Source organism: Lentinus tigrinus (assembly GCF_003813185.1).
Source record: "Lentinus tigrinus ALCF2SS1-7 unplaced genomic scaffold L226scaffold_11, whole genome shotgun sequence".
In the NCBI taxonomy this organism is placed as follows: Eukaryota; Fungi; Basidiomycota; class Agaricomycetes; order Polyporales; family Polyporaceae; genus Lentinus; species Lentinus tigrinus.
Window position 1 is genome coordinate 436,292 of NW_027137920.1, and position 14,160 is coordinate 450,451.

The 14,160-nt window shown below is 56.6% G+C and overlaps 6 protein-coding genes across 6 annotated transcripts; 2 read left to right on the plus strand and 4 right to left on the minus strand.

Annotated features, from left to right (window-relative positions):
- Nucleotides 1-132: 132 nt before the first annotated feature.
- L226DRAFT_534756 (uncharacterized protein) lies at nt 133-4,272 on the minus strand. The gene is made up of 16 exons (XM_067680744.1): nt 4,091-4,272; nt 3,971-4,036; nt 3,814-3,915; nt 3,497-3,762; nt 3,156-3,438; nt 3,026-3,106; nt 2,552-2,973; nt 2,072-2,498; nt 1,690-2,018; nt 1,565-1,635; nt 1,372-1,513; nt 1,126-1,321; nt 979-1,074; nt 473-926; nt 358-414; nt 133-302 (listed from the first exon to the last, which is right to left on the minus strand). The coding sequence occupies exons 1-16, from the start codon at nt 4,161-4,163 to the stop codon at nt 236-238; spliced, it is 3,132 nt and encodes a 1,043-aa protein (XP_067535749.1). The 5' UTR covers nt 4,164-4,272; the 3' UTR covers nt 133-235.
- Nucleotides 4,273-5,018: 746 nt separating this feature from the next.
- Nucleotides 5,019-5,649, plus strand: L226DRAFT_612825 (uncharacterized protein). Its single transcript, XM_067686433.1, has 5 exons — nt 5,019-5,237; nt 5,295-5,328; nt 5,381-5,445; nt 5,500-5,553; nt 5,607-5,649. The coding sequence occupies exons 1-5, from the start codon at nt 5,211-5,213 to the stop codon at nt 5,634-5,636; spliced, it is 210 nt and encodes a 69-aa protein (XP_067535750.1). The 5' UTR covers nt 5,019-5,210; the 3' UTR covers nt 5,637-5,649.
- A 552-nt stretch (nt 5,650-6,201) lies between these two features.
- L226DRAFT_507872 (alpha/beta-hydrolase) lies at nt 6,202-7,605 on the minus strand. Its single transcript, XM_067678154.1, has 2 exons — nt 7,068-7,605; nt 6,202-7,004 (listed from the first exon to the last, which is right to left on the minus strand). The coding sequence occupies exons 1-2, from the start codon at nt 7,509-7,511 to the stop codon at nt 6,258-6,260; spliced, it is 1,191 nt and encodes a 396-aa protein (XP_067535751.1). The 5' UTR covers nt 7,512-7,605; the 3' UTR covers nt 6,202-6,257.
- Nucleotides 7,606-7,852: 247 nt separating this feature from the next.
- L226DRAFT_552806 (DNase I-like protein) lies at nt 7,853-10,528 on the minus strand. The gene is made up of 9 exons (XM_067682889.1): nt 10,175-10,528; nt 9,599-10,121; nt 9,419-9,546; nt 9,237-9,362; nt 8,896-9,170; nt 8,735-8,833; nt 8,452-8,665; nt 8,038-8,392; nt 7,853-7,977 (listed from the first exon to the last, which is right to left on the minus strand). The coding sequence occupies exons 1-9, from the start codon at nt 10,319-10,321 to the stop codon at nt 7,931-7,933; spliced, it is 1,914 nt and encodes a 637-aa protein (XP_067535752.1). The 5' UTR covers nt 10,322-10,528; the 3' UTR covers nt 7,853-7,930.
- A 129-nt stretch (nt 10,529-10,657) lies between these two features.
- Nucleotides 10,658-11,830, plus strand: L226DRAFT_534760 (uncharacterized protein; the record flags this gene model as incomplete). Its single annotated transcript, XM_067680745.1, has 2 exons — nt 10,658-11,183; nt 11,238-11,830. Coding segments are annotated over 2 exons (1,051 nt in total), but the record flags the coding sequence as incomplete, so codon positions are not given.
- Nucleotides 11,756-14,024, minus strand: L226DRAFT_534762 (uncharacterized protein). Its single transcript, XM_067680746.1, has 5 exons — nt 13,963-14,024; nt 13,769-13,889; nt 13,020-13,574; nt 12,677-12,951; nt 11,756-12,622 (listed from the first exon to the last, which is right to left on the minus strand). The coding sequence occupies exons 1-5, from the start codon at nt 13,971-13,973 to the stop codon at nt 11,902-11,904; spliced, it is 1,683 nt and encodes a 560-aa protein (XP_067535754.1). The 5' UTR covers nt 13,974-14,024; the 3' UTR covers nt 11,756-11,901.
- Between the last annotated feature and the right edge of the window lie 136 nt (nt 14,025-14,160).

Genomic DNA, 14,160 nt, shown 5'->3' on the forward strand with positions numbered 1-14,160 from the left:
GTGCATTAGTTGGCGGTGTGCATACGTGACGCACGTCAGTAGGTATAGCCCCAAACCACTTCAGCGTCCAACCTCCCGTTCTCCACATGGAGCAGCGGTGGACTGGCAGTATGCTATACTGTTCGAAAGGGTGCAGACATCTTCAGCTGTGCACTGTGTGATAATTGATTGACAAGTGAATAGAACGCATGAGAAAGTGAGTGAGATATCCAACAATCCAGTACAAGGTACACCACTATGTCCGTATCTCCCTCAGCTTGCGAGAGAATGCCTCTCGGCACTGATAATGAGTCACTTCGCCACTACGCGCAGACGTTAGCTTCAGTCTCTGTCGCGAACCAGGAAGTTACCACTCACTGAGGTGCGTGCACAGCAATCACACTGCCGCCCAGACGTTTATGACACTGCGGACATCTGCACGAACACCCGTTAGCCGGAGTCATATCGCCGCGCGGGCAGTGTCGCGACTTACATTCTGCTCTCTGTGATACGGACACGCTTCGACTGGAGGACCATGAGCCGCCTCGCCACCTGGTCCTCGCGCGCCTTGTGAATGCTGCGCACGACGCGGGTATCGAACACGGGCGCACGCAGCGATTCCAAAAGGAACGCGCGCACGTCCTGTGCCGTCACGAGCGGCGGAAGCAGCTGCAATGTCGCGACGGGATCAAGACGCGGACTGTGGCGGCTGATGAGCTCAAGTGCAGGCGGAAGTAAATCGGCTGCCGCGGGAGCGGAAGGCCCAGGAAGGAGGTAAATGCGGAGGAGTGTGAGGAAGACGTTGGAGGTGGGCGAGTTGGGCTGGTACACGCGCTTGCAGTACTCTTCGGCCTTGAAGTAGTCTTGCAGGCGGTACACGTAGACTTCGAGAGCGCTGTCGTGTCGACCGAGACGCCCAAGTAGGATGGCCTTCGCCTCGAATAAATCTGACATATACGCTGTCAATACCGAGACAAATCGTAGCACATGAATACCGACCTTCAGGCGGGAGTAATGCGAAGAGACGGTCTGCTGAGTAATGCCCAGTAGTATCGACGAATTGGAGCAGCTTCTCATAGGCAGTCCTCCGCGCCCCTGCAACAGTGGATAAGTGCTAGTCGCCATTCATAGCACAGTCCCATTTACCATCATCGCCCCTCCTCTTGGCATTGATTGTCATGTGTAGGTACAACTCAGCCAGACGGTCATGGAAGTGCTGCGAGGTTTCACCACGCTCCGCGATGAGGAATTCGATATATCTTGCGCATATAGCTGGGTCGAGACGCTCAAGGAAATCTGCAACGGGATCCTTGGGCAGCTCGGCTTCCTCCGATGTGAAGATCTTGGACGAAATATGAGAAAGGGTCGGTAGAAGAGCAAGTAGAGACGTACCTCAAACGCGATGTCGCGGTCCTGTTCGAAGACCCATCGCGAGTACTCGAAAATCTGCTCGAGATGCTCGGGTCCAAGGCGTTGCAGATAGTTGACAGTAGGCATGAGCTTGTCATGCGGATCCGTCTCCTTCTCGCTCAATCTGGGAGCACATGTCTAGCCCGAGCCTTGAACGTCGATGGAAGGAACTCACTGTCGAAGGAGGTCCAACGCCTTCCCATGCATCTTCCTGCTGTGGTATAGGTATATCATCTCTTGATATTTCTGCAAAGTACCGATATCAGCATCACAAACGAAAGACGAGTACGAGAGAGGTACCTCGCGGTCACGTAGGAGCTCTTCAACCTCCGATACTTCGCACCATCCCACACGACACAACGGCGCGAGCAGACCGGGACGTACAAGCAGATACGACTTGAACAGTGCCGTGTCCACAATTTGTGCGAAGCGAACCAGCTCCTCAGGTGACAGAGAAGAAAGCGGGGCGTTTGGCAGATTCAGCAGATCCTCCTTGGAGGTGGCAGACAGGTGCGGCATCTCGTGCGACTGCATGGGTGTGATGTGGAACGCGGTGAGCGCGCCTGCGATCTTTGGTCTCCGGTCGGATAGGTATCGCATAAGTGTCTCGATGGACCGTTGGAAGTTATCTATCGTGCGGGATTAGTCGAATTTCTACTTGGGATCTGGCGGAGGTACGTACCTGGCCTTGGCGGACGGCGGACGCTACGTATTGACGCAGCATCATCATCCTGGGCCGTTGACATCAGACTCTCCAGGCCCGTCCTCAGCAAAACATTCCGGATGGACCCCTGAGGGGTGGAAGGCCGTGGGGGTGACTCGACACTCCTCGGGCCTCCTTGCTCTTCGGCCTTGACAGTAACATCTGAGGTTGACGCGTTGGGAGATGTCGGTGGTGGTTCAGCCTTCGGGGGCCTCGGCCCTCCATAAAGGGGTATCCATTCGTCTTGCGGTACTGACAGTCGTCCTGCTATGCTCTCGGGATACAGCGCAACCACCTTCGCGGGGTTGATGTCAAGCTCGATGAAGGCGTTGATAGCGTCGTCGTACTTGGCATTCCGGAATTGATCAACCGCTTGTAAAGCTCGGATCTGCTTCTGCTTACGCTCCTACACCAGCGTGAGGACAGCATATATGGAACACAGGGCAATGCGACACGGACCTTGTCAGCAATAAGTGCAGCATCCAGAGAGTCCAACAGAGAGCGCGCATCAGAGTACGCTCCGGCCTCGACGAGCTCGTCTATCTGCTGATTCCAGGGCTTGATCCGGAAGCACCATACTGCACTCCCCGCATTCGTCGCAGCCGTCCGGTCGGTGGGCGTGCTGACGACGAAAAGAGGTGACTTGGCAGACGGTGAAGGAGTCAGCAGGCGTAAGGTATGCGTGGCTGTTGAAGGTAGTGAAGTGGGCGGTGAAGGCGGGAAGGGTATCGTCTGAACTGGTGAGAGGGATATAGAGGAACGGATCTCGATGACCGGGGATGGTATGAAAGTGGAAGCAGAGGCGCCCGGAACGCCCTCTACATGGGTCGTCGGGACAGACCCAGGAGGCAGGATCGCGAAGACGTAAGGCTTGACGGAAGCTGCGACCAGTGAGTACTACCAAGCCGGCAAAGGATGTATGCGTGTACTAACCTATTTCGTCAGGAGGTGCTGGCCAGTCTATGGACTCAGGCCTTGCCGTCTTGCCGTCAGGCCCAACAAGAAAGCCATTGTCTGTTGCGACTGAGCGTGGTGCACGGCGAAGTAAAGTCAAGCCACTTACTGTCCTTGGCAACAAGAGCCTCGTTCTCATTGACATTAATCACATTAGGCTTCGCCTTCGCGCCCAGTCCCAGAGTCATGTAACCACCGAGTCCGGATAGTGCACCCATACCCATGCCAATACTATTCGTCGATGATGTCGTGGGGATAGGTGTCGTAACATCGACAGTGACGGAGGTCTTCACAGACGTCAAACAGTAGTCGGTAGGAGTGTGGCCCCAGCATAGCGTCTGGCCATCGACGAATGTAATCGCTCTTGGAGAATGGGCAAGTCCAGCAACTTCCTATGGGCAGTACTTCGTTCCCGGCGCGCCGCACTATGAATGATTCTAATGTACGCACCTGGACATCCTGCGGTTCACCGTCCTTCCACGAGTATAGGACAATCTTCCTCCTGCACCCTACAGCTAGCCTCGTCACGAGCGCAGGTACACCCTTGCCAACGCCCTTTCCCTTGCTACCCGGTGTCCCTGGAGTAGCGGGCGCGCTGGCCTCCACATCAAGATATTCCACGACTGTGTGAAGCGCAAAACAAAGAGCGCCTTTGGCCTTGACAAGGGGAGTAGGTGGCGAGAATGAGGGGTAGGGGAAGAGTGTAAGTTGAGCCTCTGTCAGACATCCATCAACTCAGGCCAAGAAGCATGGAGAAGCCGCGGTACCAGAGAGAACGACCAGAGAGTTGACATCCTTGATGAAGGCTATCTGTTCGATGCCCTTCCGGCACAGGGCCTTCTTCGTCTCCACCAGTTGGCCCTGTTGTTCTGTGCGCAGGCTTCATGAGCTTGAGCAGTTAGGAACTTCATGCAGAATGCTCACCTCCGGCCTCTCCAAACGTGTATACATGCAAGTTGCCCGTAGCAGTCCCGATAAAGAGCTTGTCGCCTATGCAATTCTGTCAAACTCTCCGTACCGCGAGTGCCAGTGGAATGGACGTACCTTGAACAGCGAGAGCCTCCGGACGCTCCTTGAACCCATCCAGTACGATCTCCGGAGCATTGAACGGACCCATATTCATCGCAGGCAAGCAGTGAGTGTATCAATTCATTAGATGGGAAGTCCAGAGACAGTCTGAAGGCGAGTACAGTACTCGCGCAGACGTAGCATACCAAGTCGCGTCTACACCATACACGGGAGCGTGTTGCGGGCGTCTGTTGCTCTAGCTGAGCTACTAGCGCGCGCTTCTTGGACAAGTTCCTCGAGTTCCTCCTCCTCTGACCGGTCTTAGCATCCTCCCCTGCGACATTAGGACACTGCTGTTCACTTGCATCACTTTCAAAAGGCCACTTTTTAGGAGTATTATGACTCTACATATGCGGAGACTCCGGCGCCGGACATAGCTGGTCCTTGACTCTAAGTACTTCCTCGCGATGCGTTGAGACTTTAATTGCATTGGAACTCCTCCTGCCTTTCTTATCAGAATCCAGACAGGCCAAACGGTCCGTCACAACTCCCAGCAATGGCCACGCATGGCATGCCACATCCACAATATGTTGATGTCGACTTGGACGTTCTGGGGCAGACAGCCCGCATTTTCAGCCGACTTCCGCAGCGCTGCCACCGCATACACTACGATTGCAGTACCACCCATCTTACTGTACGTAGGGACGCAGGGCCGCGGTGTGCGCTACAGAAGCTGCGACTGCATCCGCTCTGATGCAGATGACTCAACTAGACCGACGGCGACTACGCACGACATGACGCGCCGCGCAGATCGCGTCTCCCACCTCCCGCCCAAGTCCCCACCCAGCCCGATGCACAAGTAGGGATATCCCACAAAGTCAGCGGAGTTATTGCGTCACGTCGCGGCCCCTTCTGCCCATCGACGAGTCGCATGTCCATGAAAGGCAACTGTCTTGCCTCTTCAGGCAGTCGGGGCACTTCGACGTCAGAGCACACTTGCTTTCGCGTCGTTGACGACAACTATGACCGCATTCTGCCCTCGCAGAGTTGTCGCTGTGAGTATATAAGGCAAGGATGTGGCAAGGAGCTCGCCAACACAACTCTTACTCGAACCACTTCCACCACTTCGTCTATACCACTCCAACTGCACTTCATCATGCCCGCTTCAACTGGTAGCTACAGCGTGAGTGTGTTCGCTTCATGCGTTGCGAGTGTGCATGTTTCCTGACGCTCACTACAGAAGGGTGACAAGGTTGAGTACCGCCCCATCGGTGGTAAGCGATCGCTGTTGTGTATAGCAAATTGTGAACCCACACAAGATTTCAGGTTCTGCGGAGAACGTCGCCCACTCCGTCGGTACGATCCAGGACGTTTTTGAGGCTGAGGACGGTGTACGTATCTTGTTTCTATTCCCTCTATGCGCCTGTTGCTCACATGGTGTCCAGTCTGCCCGTTACTCCATCAAGAACGACAACACTGGCAAGACCACCACTTACCAGGTGCGTCAGAGTAGCTGCTCGCATGTTCGACTGCTTCTGACCGTTCGCTGTAGGAGATGAACATCGTTGGCCCCAAGGCTTGAGCAGCCTGCCAGCACCCTTGAGTAGATACAGGGAATTTTGTCGTTCATAGATCGCCTGTATAGTATTCCGGTTGACGATGAAAACCGTATTTCAAGAATGAATTATTATATCTGTTGTGTCTACCATCTCCATCCGAGCAGAGATTTTACCTTGTTCGTTCGACGACAAACATCTGCTGACATCGGAGTTCACTTCATACACACGGGTCATGGAACATGGCGCTTCGTGTATCTCCTGCATGCCAAGGAAGATGCATCGATGATGTCGATTGCGGTGTGGTATCGCCCTACGAGAAGCAGAGGTTCTCATCACATCAATTCATTCCGCACCACCCATCCATGCCTCAAATTCTACAGCGAATGGTGCCGGTAGGATCGGTAAGGTAGTACGCATTCTGGGTTGCGCAGTCGGTACACGAGCAGCTCGCTCACCGCCATTCCTAATCTGCCCGTTACCATCGTCAATGATTCAGACAGCACGGGGAAGATCGCATACCGCCCTCCTCGCAGTTTTCGATGTATGACGATAAAGCGGCGTCGTCCGCATGAGCGGAACCTTGAGCTTGCGACAGTGAATAAGCCCTGTACATAATGAGGATTGCATACAATTCAACCTCTAATCTAGTCATGGACCCACTCTGCGAGCCTCTGCAGAGTCTGTGTGCGTTCCGGTTCGTGCCATGTCATGAGGAAGAAGTCATGTGCGGCGTCTGGAACCTCAATGTAAGTGAACTTGCCCTCGGCCAAGTCCTTCGCCAATCTGTCCCTGATGACACGCATCCCGTCCAGGGTGTACTCCGCACCGCCTGCCACCACGATTGTCCTAGGAAGCCCGGTGAACGCGCCAGGCTTCCACTCTGCATGCACAGCGCCGGGAGAGAGCCACAGGCTCGTCTGCAGCTTGTCTCGTGGAAGCTGGCCGAGGAGAGCGCGTCCCGTGTAGTCGGGATCTACCACGGCCTGGACGTAGTCCGAGGAATAGTTGCGCGTCATAGCGGCGTCGGGTCCTGTGTGCGTTTTGGCCCAGTCCATTGTCGGGCACAGGAGCATGGCGCCGCCGGGGACGGGCAGGGACGGGATGTTCGCAAGCGCGAGGTAGCGGATCAGATTGAGGGCAATACCGCCCCCTGCAGAGTCGCCAGCGATGATGATGTTCTGCGGCTCGAAGCCAACCTCTTGGATCAGGTATCGGTAGCCCGCGATGGCGTCGAGCAGTGAGGAGGGGAAAGGGTTGGCGGGTTCGGCCGGTGTTGCGGACGCAAGCCTATACTCGGGGAGGAAGACGCGGTATTTTGGACCGAAGTGCTCGAGGTAGCCTGAGACCAGATCTTGTACGCCAAGAGCAGACTTTGGATGTCCACTTCCTGACTGTAACACATATGGCTACATCAGCATAGATTCCAACAGCAGTCGGACAACACATGCACTCACCGTATGCGCACCTCCATGGAAGTGGCAGACGACGCGCTCTCCAGGGGCAGCCCGCTGTCCTGGATTTCCATCCTCCCCTCGGGGACCATACCAGAACCCCCCGATACGCTCAGGCTTGACCCCATTGACCTCCGCCATCTCCCGCACCTCCCCAACGACGTACTCGTCAGGGATCGGTTCGACCCAGACGAATCCGAGCTTGCGCGCATCGCGCGCACACTCCTCGAGACTGGGCGAGAGCCACAGCTCGCGGTTCAGCGGGTCCATGATCGCATATGATGCCGCACGGATGGCGTGCACGAGGACCGCGCGCCTCAACGACCATGTGCGGCGCGGGCGCCAGGCGGGGAGGGCGTTTGTGAGTGCCCAGACTGGGAGGCGGGCGAGGACGGAGAGGAGGATGGCGGAGATGTGGAGGACTTGGAGGGCTTTGGGTCGGGCCATGTCAAATAATGCCAGGACTTGGTTTGTTGAGGATGAGAGTGCGACAGAGTACTTGTGGAGACTGCTTATAAAGTTCGGTGACCGGACCGCCCATGTTGATCCTTCGAAGGCCGGTTTCAACTCTTGAGTAACTTTCTGCCGTGATGTGTGGCTGTAGCCTGCTGTACTTAGCGTTGCAGCGGTGATAGTGTGCTCGTGGCATACCGTAGGAGCAGCAGCGCCGGAGCTCAACTGAAAGTTAGTATTTACTAAACCGGGTAAGGCGGGGTTTGCCGTCGGGCGCAAGAATCACCGTGAATGCCGCAGCGCCGTTATCGACAACTTGGTTTGCGCCACCGAATGGATGCAGGAACACCATCGTATTGCGACTGAATGTGCTCAAACGTAGTAATGACATTGTGCTCTTGCCATATATGAGGTTACAATACAACCTGGCCATGGTCAGCGCCGAGCTCTACCGCAGGCCCTGCAACCAATGCATGAGTATAACTATCCTGGCCAGAAGCACGCACTGCTTTACACGCACCTTCGGTACCATCCTTGACATCAGCATCGCATACCCAGAGCCGCGCAACAGTCGGGTCATGGTCGCTCGCCCGCTCGCCAATGCTCCTCGCCCACGTATTCACGTGCACATGCTCGACCTCTCCCCCGCGCTTCGCGATGGCGTCGCTCACGAAAATGTGGTCAATCTCCTGTGCGTGTTGATCGTACGCGTAGGTGTATCGCTCAGCAGGGGGTACGTCCGCAACGTCGTTCGCGTCGTGCAAGAGCGCCTGGAGCGGACGGAGGACGGCGCGCGTCGCCGCGTACTCGTTCATGTCGCCGGCGACAATGACACTTGCCGAGGATGAGAGGGCGAGGATGGAGTCGACGAAGGTCTGTGGACACGAAGGCACTTGTTTAGCGACGTTCCCGGAGACTGACCCAGATAACATACCGCAGTGACGTTTGCCTGGCTCATACGCCGCTCAGAACCACCATTCACGGGTGGACGCGCATCACCTTGCGCAGAGGAGCTGTCGCGCTTCGAGCTGAAGTGAACATTGACCGTGTAGAAGCGATCCCCTGAAACAGTCTGCCAGGCCGCGGCGAGAGGCTTGCGAGCTTCCTCCCATGCTGCGTGGGTCGGATCTATGCGGCCGGGGTTGTAACTATGGGTGGGGACGGACGGGTATGCGGTCAATAGGTGTCCTGGTGGGGAGGAGAAATGGTATATTTACGTGAACTCAACGTTGCCATCGTTGTCAATAACCGCCTCCGTGGAAGTGGTCGCGCCTCCGATGGTTCCTGCGACGAGCGAGACTTTCTCCGGTCGCCAGCTAGTAATCGTCTCGTCAGTAACACTTCAGGATGACTGACGGCTGCGAGAAGATGGACCTACAGATACGCCACACGAATGTTGCCTCCGGGCTGACCGCCGTCCTTGTTATCTTCAGGCTCGACGTTGATGAAGTCGTATTCCACGCCCCCGCTCGCTTTCTTGATCGCATCTGCGAGTGCACGAAGCGTTTTGTTGGCGGAGACAGTTCCATCATTGCGCGCGCCAGAATCGTCCTGGATCTCTTGAACGAAGAGTATGTCGGGAGTATGGAGGTGCTGGGCAACGTGGGCTGCAATCTTGGGAATGTGATGAGAGCGAGGGGACATGTTCTCGACCTAGAATTTGCGTCAAGGTTGACAACTGCTTGCTTGCTTCTCGTAGAGACAAGCGCGAGCACGTACGTTGTAGTCGCCAATTCGGAGTTCGCAGGCATGGCTGGTGGAGTTGAGCGAGGATGGCGGGACCCCGAAGTCAGGGTATTCGATGATCTCTGGCGCTGTCAGGGGAAGGATATAGTAAGCTCCGTACTGCATCACAATGGGTCAGTGTTGTCACCAGTGGTATAGGAGGAGTTTGAGCACACCTGGTAGGTGACGATACCTGTGATATCGCTGAGCTTTGCGCCCATGACCGGCTTGGGATTTCGAGTAGCATCCAGTGGACGTCCGATGAGTATGGCCTCTGGATGAGCCGGGGGCAGCTCGTCCGGTCCTGTAGAGAGACATGTCAACAAACTGAAGGTGCAACACGTCGAAGCACGTACCATCGGTGTGGATAGTGAGACCGCCGCGCGCATTCTTGCCCGTTGCAGGCCAGTCTCCGTATACCCATACAGAACCGAACCTATCCGGGAAGTTGGCCGCAGTCGGCGACTTGACGGTTACGAGTTGGCCTTCCAAGCTCTCCCAGAAATCCAGTCCGAACTCGTCTGGACTCAGAGTGGCGTTGATATTTTCCAGCAGGGTAATGTTGTTAGGGATGGAGAGCCATCCGTCGCGGCCTACATCGAGGGAAGAGAGCTGGTTGTTCGGTGGGATGCGGTCAACGCCCAGCACTAGTGGCTGGACGGTGTGCCCAGAGGATTTGGACACGATGCTGGTAATGTAGTCGATCTCCGTGAGGAGCAGGTCGTTTGCCGATGAACGGTATTCGGCCACGCGGCCCGACACCGAGACGAGGTCCCCGACGTTCGTAAACCTTGTGGCCGCGCCGCCGTAGAGGCGCAGACCGCTGGAGGCACGCGGGTCATCGGAGCGGTCACCTTGGATCCATACACCATATCTGTCCTATAGATTCGGTGAGGAACTGCTTTTCGTGGCGTTTAACAGGAGCGAGTCACCTTCGCGGTAACGACACCGATGACTCCGTATACGAATTGACCAGCAAGAGGTGACTGGAAGGAAGTGCCTTGTATATCAGTTATCGTTGTTGTCAGGGCCTCAACACCAAGGAGAAGACTGAGAGCATATAGTGCCACCCGCTTCATTCTGAGCAAGACCTGTAGTGACGAGGGGACGTCGTGGTTCGTTGGCAGTGGTGATGTTGGTGGTCGAGTTTCAAGGTGCAGTTCCTCGCTGGGACTTTCGTCGGGTGGCACCAAGAGTCAGGCAAGGGAAAGGCGAGGAGAAATCCTGTTGTTACCCGTACGCCCTTGTAGGAGAACAAAGGCGGAGGGCCAAGTGGCTGCAACGCGTCGCCAGCGAAGAAAGCAACCCCAGTTTGGCAGCCCCGCTTCGATCACCAGCCCGATCCCATCTGGGCATAGCCACTTCCCCCGCATCATCCTCAATTGGCGCTTGTAAGTACTGTAACTCCTTCCCCTCATGCCGCTCGCCCCTCCTTCTGTGTCTCTCTGCCTTGCGTGCTCAGCGTCTTTACCGCCTAGGACCGAAGATTCCAAGGTGTTTCATACCCCCTGCTGTTCAAGACCCATCTGTCCAACCTGCGTTGCCGCGAACCCCCGCCTCACGCGCTACAATCCATGCCTTCTGTGTCTAGCCGGAGCGAACGCGGTCAATCCAGGCTCATCATTCAACGTCGGAGGCGGTATGGCTGCAAGGACCAACGTTGACGGCTCAGTGCGAGATGAGGATGTGTTTGTGCTAGAGGACGAGGACGAGGACGAAGACTATGACCTTGAGACGGACCAGGACACACTTCCCAAAGCTCCTGAGGCGGGCCTTAAATTGTCTGAAGAAGTTGGAGGACTCGAAGCAGATGAGTCAAAATCTCCGTCAACATTACAGGAAGCAGGTCAGCCCTCTGGAGGTGGACGAAGTATGCCATTTAAGTACTTCATCCGCCCGGAGGACACTCTTATTGGGCTATCACTCAAGCTTGGGGTAGACGTACGTCTTCACTATGACTCTGTTGATCGCTGACCCTGACATTGCGACATACAGGGTCGCGTCCTATGTCGTCTCAACAACCTCCCCGCTTCCACTCTCCGTACAACCCCGCACCTCCTGCACACCCGCTCCTATCTTATCCTCCCACCCTCCGCCAGTACGCCACCACTCACTGCTACTGAGCAAGCCCTAGATGATGAGCGAAGGGCGCGCATCGCGGTCGAGCGTGCGCACACCCGCTTCCAGTCCATGACCAAGGAGACTAACCGGGACGTTGCGAAAGCGTACGTTGCTTTGGCCAGTCTTCCCGACGATGACCTCCCGATGACCGGAGATGTCAAGGAATATGACAAGGATAAGGGACTAGGGGAGCGCAAGACGTATATGCCTGAGGCCGGACTAGGGGAGAGCAGCCTGGAGGGACGTGCGGTGGACCGGTACTTCGACGACGACGAGTGGGAGGCACGCGAGCGGGCCGAGGGCAGGAAGGTGACGATTCCATCCTTCCCGTTATTTGGCCGCGCCGCAGAGAAGCAGCCTGCAGAGGAGCAGAAACCATGGTGGCGTTGGCGGAATTAGGACCTCGCCCGGCTCATGATGTATACGTATGCATGCGCCTAATGTATGGTGGACTCGGAAGGAGGGACAATATCATGTATGTAGTGTCAATGTAGAAGTAGCTGTACAACAGGCTGGTATGTGATACAAATGCACAATGCTACAAGTCTCGCATGAGGTACTTCGTCAGGCACTCAATTGCGGCCTTCTTGATCTCCTCGTTCTGCGGGCCGCTTTTCAAGATCTCCGTCGCGAACGTCACCTTCTCGATCGATATCTCCTTCTCCCTGTCCCGTCCTCCCGACGTTCCGTGTCCAGCCGCCTCGGCGCGCATGAGCTCCGTGCGCGCCTTGCTCTCTTCGATTTGCTGTTGGAGAAGATCCTTCAGCGACGAGCACACTCCGAGCAGGGACTCCGTGACAACCGTGAGCTGCACGATAGCCTGGGTTGCCTGCGCGCTATTATCTGCACCTCCAGAACCGGGACGCGACTCCGCAAACGGCGAATGTCGCTGGCCGTTCGTGATGGACGCTTGCCTGGTCGCGCGTGGCGCGGTCGGCGTCGCTGGGGCACCATGCATCGAACGATGGGGAAGCGCACTCGCAGAGCGCAGATATGAGAAGGACTGCGATCCGGGATGTGGCGTGCTTGGGCCAGCCTGCGGAGGCGAGTACGGATACGACTGCTGTGAGCTTTCACCCGCAGCGCGGTACTGCCCGTCTTGGGTTGACAAGACAGAATGACCGGGCATGAGCTGGGGATCGATTGTCGAGTGCAGGCCCATCATAGCGTGCGGCGCGGTTGACGGTCCGGGTTCGACAGGCTGGTCGATGGGCCCGTAATAAGGTGTCGGCAGACCCGTCTTGGGATCTTCGCGGTACCTACACGATCGGTGAACGGACCGAAACCATGCCAAGGTAGCAGGCTTCGCATACCTCTTCTTGAAGAGTTCAAACCAACCAGTCTCGTACCACCTGTCGATCACCTTGACGTTGAGGTTTCCAACGTTCAGCCCAGCCACACGCGCGGCTTCGAGCATACTTTCGACCGAAGGCTGCTCCGCGTTCGGATTCTCCGCCTGGAGCTGACGGAAGTGGTTGGCGGAGAAGACCTGGAATGCATGGACCTGCTTGAAGACTTCGAGGTTCCGGTGATAGCAGCTTTTGAGGGCCGTATAACTCTTCCTTCCCGGGAACAACTCGTTCGAGCACTGTACACCACGCGCTCAGCCACCCAACAAATGATTGATGAGGGGAAGGACAAACCATGGACACGCACCTCGCGGAATACAGTGTTCATCCTTGTCCGAAACGCATCCCAATGCTCCTCGCTCGTCAACATCCATGTGAAGAACCGCGTCTTCTCCTCCTCCGTCCAGTGCTTCGCACCTCCATTCGGTCCCACCTCCAGGTCCTGCGCCTCCTCCCCGTCCTCCCCGATAACCCCAGCAGCACTGGCACTCCCGCCCCCTACGCGCTGGCGTCGCTTCTTCCCTGACGCATCGGGCGTAGCAGAGTCAGGCTGCTTGCGCTTGCCGTTCACACTCGCGCTGCTGTTCCCTGTCATTGTCAAGGCCGACGGCGAGGGACCCGGGGAGCCTTCCTCCTCCTCCTCTTCTTGAGGTTCTGTCTGCTGGGACTGCGATAGGGCGGGGCCGGCTTGAGCCTGTTGCGGATTCACCTGGTACATAACATTTGGCTGGTGTCCCTGCGCACCGGGGTGTGGGCCAGGCGGCGGAGGAGCAGGCATGTACTGCATCACATGGTGGGGGTATCCGTTTGCATCTGTAGCGTAGTGCGCCCTATGCACCGCCGCGTACGCATTGGGATCGGTCTGCGCAACGTAGACACCGAGGAGCAGTCAGCACAACGTCAGGCCCACGATGATCTTCGATACACGGGCTCGTGCGAGCGCAATGACGTCCGCAGCAAGTCATTGTCACTGTCGATCTCGACAAGCCAGCAGACGGACAGCGAGTTGGCGACTCTGGGCTCGGAGAAAGCAAAACGGGAAGAAAAGAAACGAACCTGAACCGGGCCTGGGGGATGGTTTGGCGGTTGGCTCATCATCATCGTCGGCGAGTGATTTGGGTCGGACGCGGCCTGGCCGTCGTTCGCGTTCGTGGTCGCTCCGGCATGGCTGAGCGAGCTGCGATGGGGTGATACGGCGTGGCCGGACCTGGGATTAGCGTCTTCTGGGCTGGAAGAAGGCCGGATTTTACCTGGCGGACATGCTGCACCGTCGAGGCGAGGTGGTTGTTCACAGCAGCGCCGAACCGGTTCGAATCATCAGGTGCTCTGACCACATGGCGTCTGCCTGCATCCTGCCCCTCCTCGCCTAGCTGGTCATTCAAACCACATGTAAAAAGCCCAGGATTAATACCATCGATCCACATGGCCACGGGTTTGCAAGTTCTTGA

What these genes read in the sequence shown, in the direction of transcription:
- L226DRAFT_534756 (XM_067680744.1), bottom strand. Translation starts at nt 4,163, where the DNA reads ATGGGTCCGTTCAATGCTCCGGAGATCGTACTGGATGGGTTCAAGGAG. An exon ending in GGAGGCTCTCGCTGTTCAAG is followed by an intron (nt 4,037 to 4,090) that starts GTACGTCCATTC and finishes AGAATTGCATAG; the next exon opens with GCGACAAGCTCTTTATCGGG. An exon ending in CCGCCGTCCGCCAAGGCCAG is followed by an intron (nt 2,019 to 2,071) that starts GTACGTACCTCC and finishes CCCGCACGATAG; the next exon opens with ATAACTTCCAACGGTCCATC.
- L226DRAFT_612825 (XM_067686433.1), top strand. Translation starts at nt 5,211, where the DNA reads ATGCCCGCTTCAACTGGTAGCTACAGC. An exon ending in TGAGTACCGCCCCATCGGTG is followed by an intron (nt 5,329 to 5,380) that starts GTAAGCGATCGC and finishes ACAAGATTTCAG; the next exon opens with GTTCTGCGGAGAACGTCGCC. An exon ending in GCAAGACCACCACTTACCAG is followed by an intron (nt 5,554 to 5,606) that starts GTGCGTCAGAGT and finishes CGTTCGCTGTAG; the next exon opens with GAGATGAACATCGTTGGCCC.
- L226DRAFT_507872 (XM_067678154.1), bottom strand. Translation starts at nt 7,511, where the DNA reads ATGGCCCGACCCAAAGCCCTCCAAGTCCTCCACATCTCCGCCATCCTC. An exon ending in TCCATGGAGGTGCGCATACG is followed by an intron (nt 7,005 to 7,067) that starts GTGAGTGCATGT and finishes TATGTGTTACAG; the next exon opens with TCAGGAAGTGGACATCCAAA.
- L226DRAFT_552806 (XM_067682889.1), bottom strand. Translation starts at nt 10,321, where the DNA reads ATGAAGCGGGTGGCACTATATGCTCTCAGTCTTCTCCTTGGTGTTGAG. An exon ending in TCTCACTATCCACACCGATG is followed by an intron (nt 9,547 to 9,598) that starts GTACGTGCTTCG and finishes GTCTCTCTACAG; the next exon opens with GACCGGACGAGCTGCCCCCG. An exon ending in CAGGTATCGTCACCTACCAG is followed by an intron (nt 9,363 to 9,418) that starts GTGTGCTCAAAC and finishes ATTGTGATGCAG; the next exon opens with TACGGAGCTTACTATATCCT.
- L226DRAFT_534762 (XM_067680746.1), bottom strand. An exon ending in ATCCCCCAGGCCCGGTTCAG is followed by an intron (nt 13,575 to 13,768) that starts GTTCGTTTCTTT and finishes TACGTTGCGCAG; the next exon opens with ACCGATCCCAATGCGTACGC. An exon ending in TGAACACTGTATTCCGCGAG is followed by an intron (nt 12,952 to 13,019) that starts GTGCGTGTCCAT and finishes CGTGGTGTACAG; the next exon opens with TGCTCGAACGAGTTGTTCCC.